The sequence below is a fragment of the Nilaparvata lugens genome, chromosome X (assembly GCF_014356525.2).
Source record: "Nilaparvata lugens isolate BPH chromosome X, ASM1435652v1, whole genome shotgun sequence".
In the NCBI taxonomy this organism is placed as follows: domain Eukaryota; kingdom Metazoa; phylum Arthropoda; class Insecta; order Hemiptera; family Delphacidae; genus Nilaparvata; species Nilaparvata lugens.
The window spans coordinates 58,236,223-58,239,524 of NC_052518.1; the positions used below are offsets into that span (position 1 = coordinate 58,236,223).

The window sequence follows — 3,302 nt, forward strand, 5'->3', positions numbered from 1 at the left end:
AATAATTCAGTTGCAAACGAATATTTCGAAATTTTATCTCTTAATGGTTTGAAATCCTTCATAAATAAACCTACTAGAATTCAAAACGGATCAGAATCATGTATAGATCACATATTTTTCAAAAATTCTAACTTTAATCCCAATAATGTAATGAGTTCAATAATAAAAACAAATATTACCGATCACTTTTGTGTCAGCATCCACATAGATTTGAACACAGACCTTACTAGTACTGTAAAACCTAATCATTCATTTTCAAAAATAGACTATAATAAATTGCTGTTATCAATAGAAACTGAAAAGTGCGATGACTTATTAGAAGCTAATTTCCACGTTAACGAGCTAATGAACATTTTTACAAATAAAATATCTGATCACATTGAACGTGCTACTGTCAGAGTAAATATCCCTCATAGATTCCAACCTCTTAAACCTTATATTATACCCTTACATAAATCGGGTGACCCTTCAAATCCATCAAATTACCGTCCTATCAGTATGTTGAGCAGTTTTTCTAAAATATTTGAAAGATTAATTAAAACCCGTCTAGTTACCTATTTACAAAAACATAATATCATTCATAAACATCAATTTGGTTTTCAATCAAATAAAAGTACAATAGATGCAATTTCTCTCCTAACCAAGACGATTTCTAATAATTTTAATAATAATATGAAAACCATAGCCATATTTTTAGACCTTGCCAAAGCTTTTGACACTGTCCCTCATTCTAAACTTCTAACAAAAATAGAAAGGCTAGGCATTCGTGGAGTACCCCTCAAACTTTTTACCAGCTATCTAAACAATAGACATCAATTCCTCAAAATTGACAACAAAACTAGTTGCAAAGAACTCTCTGAATACGGCCTACCGCAGGGTACAGTACTATCACCATTTCTTTTTCTTGTATACATCAACGATCTTATCAAACTAGAAATAGAGAATTGTGTGACAATCTCCTTTGCGGATGACACGTCATTGTTATTCACTGGAACTACATGGGAGGAGGCCAAGGATAAATCAGAAACTGGTCTTAAAATTATAAAATCCTGGCTTGATAATCATATCTTAACCTTGAATATAAATAAAAGTAACTTTATGACATTTTCACCAACTGCTGCTGGTCAGCCACATGCTCTTGACAACATCATTATACATGACCAACATCAACAACATCCAGACACTAAATGTTCTTGCTCCAAGTTGAAAAAACAGAAACATGTTAAATATCTTGGCATAATTGTTGACCAACATTTACGATGGGATGTTCACATAAACACCACTTGTAATAAACTTAAACATTGGATAAGTAAATTTCGCAATATCAGCCAAGTTAGTGACAAAGAGGTTTCAAAGCTTATATATTTTGCTTATATACAATCTTACCTGGGATATGGAATAAGAATATGGGGTGGATCTTATTCTAATCATATAGATAAAATTTTTGTTATTCAAAAAACTCTAATCAAAGCCATACTAGGAAAACCTAGACGCTATCCAAGTGAAAATCTTTTTCTTGAATTCAAGGTTCTAACAGTAAGACAGCTATATATCAAAATGCTCATAACTTATATAAATAAACATAAAGATCTATTCAATTTGCGTGAATCTACTTATAATCTTCGTCCCTCATCCATAACTTTTCAGGTTGCTGACACTAATTTGTCCATTTGCAGAAAACAATTTTCATACATTGCATCTAAACTCATTAATAAAATCCCTCATCATTTCATCACCAATAAATTGAGTAAAAAGCTGGTAAGAGATATAAATGAATGGTTATCTTCGAATGACATTAGTTTTTAAATATCTGCTACTAAAACTAAGCCAATTTTATCCATTTTTTTCTCTTGAGAAATAGATTAATTTAATTCTATTAGGTATCCCTCTTCTTTCTTTCCTGTCCTTTCTGTTCTCTCTTTTCCTTCTTCCTTTTCCTCTCTTTTTTCTTTTTAAGTTAAGTATTTTTTTTCTAAGTTTAAGAAGTTTAATATTTTTCTATCAGTTATTATTTTTCTATTTTTCCTTTCACTGTAATTAGTTTAATATTTTTTATTAATTAGTTTATCTTTTATCCTGAAATTTAAAATATCTAGATTTTTAACACTCGGCCCCTGCGCACAGGTTCTTTAACCTTGCGGGGACCTTCCTTATATTCATTGTATAATTTAATTTTATACTGTAATTCATCATTCTAATGTAATTCTATTTCTATGTTTCTGATTTTCTCTTGATGTTATTATTATTAAGGATGAATAAACGATTTTGATTTGATTTGATTTGAATTACATGTTTTGGTTGATGCGTGAATGATAGGTATCTCCTCGGCTATAGATGTGCAGGTATAGATGTCTATCCGGCTATGCTTCCTTCTCGATGTACTCATGATTGTCAGGTAATGTCTCAGGTATGTTTCCTTGACGAGAGCTCAACTGCTTATGAGATTGGAAACCGAGTTGTGAGGTGAGCACTCCAATGCTGTGAAAACAATGAAATATTTAATAACTGATAATATTGGAAATCAATAAGCATCACAAGAGGCAGTGCTATTCGAAAAATATAGAATGTTTGAGTGAATGTAACGGTTTTTCATGATAGGAGAGAATACTTACAAATCTGAATGATGTTGATAACAATGTGGGAGGATAGAACAGCATGTGCTGCTCCATGCTGAGTCCAAGGGGAGAAATTTGAATTTTTTCACCTTGTAGCACGTGTGCCTCTCACTCACATGAGCCTGGAACAGAGAGAGAAACGCATGCTATATAAACAGATGTAATGTGAGCAAATTATCATTTACATAAGAGTCACATTCGAGTGTACTACATACTCTACTTCACTATCATATGAGATGAATTCGTCATCGTCAATCTCGTCCTCATTCATCCTCCCAGATAGCTCACCAGCACAGGAGCATATCCTCAACTACTGGCAGCCGAAAGCTGCCCTCGCTGCCCCTGCCTCCACTGCTGCAGGTCCTCCTTCTCCGCTCGCTGTGGAGCCGCCATCGTCTGGGGAGATTGTACTGAGTGACAGCCCAGTTCAGCACTTGGCTCCACCTGCTACCTGGGCACCGCCGCAGCATGCGGTGCTAACAATGCTGAGCAACAATATCAAGCAGAAGCAGGGGAAGAGGAGGTTGGTGTTTGATGAGGCTGAGGTTAGAGGAGACAAGGATGAGGCAATCTTCTCACAAACAAAGGTTAGTTTCAACAAATATTATTAACTTTTATGTGTACAGATTTTTTATAAAACAATCGATCATTGGAAGAAATCTGTACACATACAAGTCTTTGATTATT

The 3,302-nt window shown here is 34.0% G+C and overlaps 1 protein-coding gene across 1 annotated transcript in view; it reads left to right on the top strand.

Annotated features, from left to right (window-relative positions):
- Positions 1-2,285: 2,285 nt before the first annotated feature.
- The window catches only part of LOC120355071, a 2,448-nt gene continuing 1,431 nt past the window's right edge, over positions 2,286-3,302 (top strand). The window contains exon 1 of the mRNA XM_039443378.1: positions 2,286-3,202. Coding sequence (XP_039299312.1) covers positions 2,852-3,202 — 351 coding nt within the window. The 5' untranslated portion in view covers positions 2,286-2,851. The remainder of the gene's footprint in view (positions 3,203-3,302) is intronic.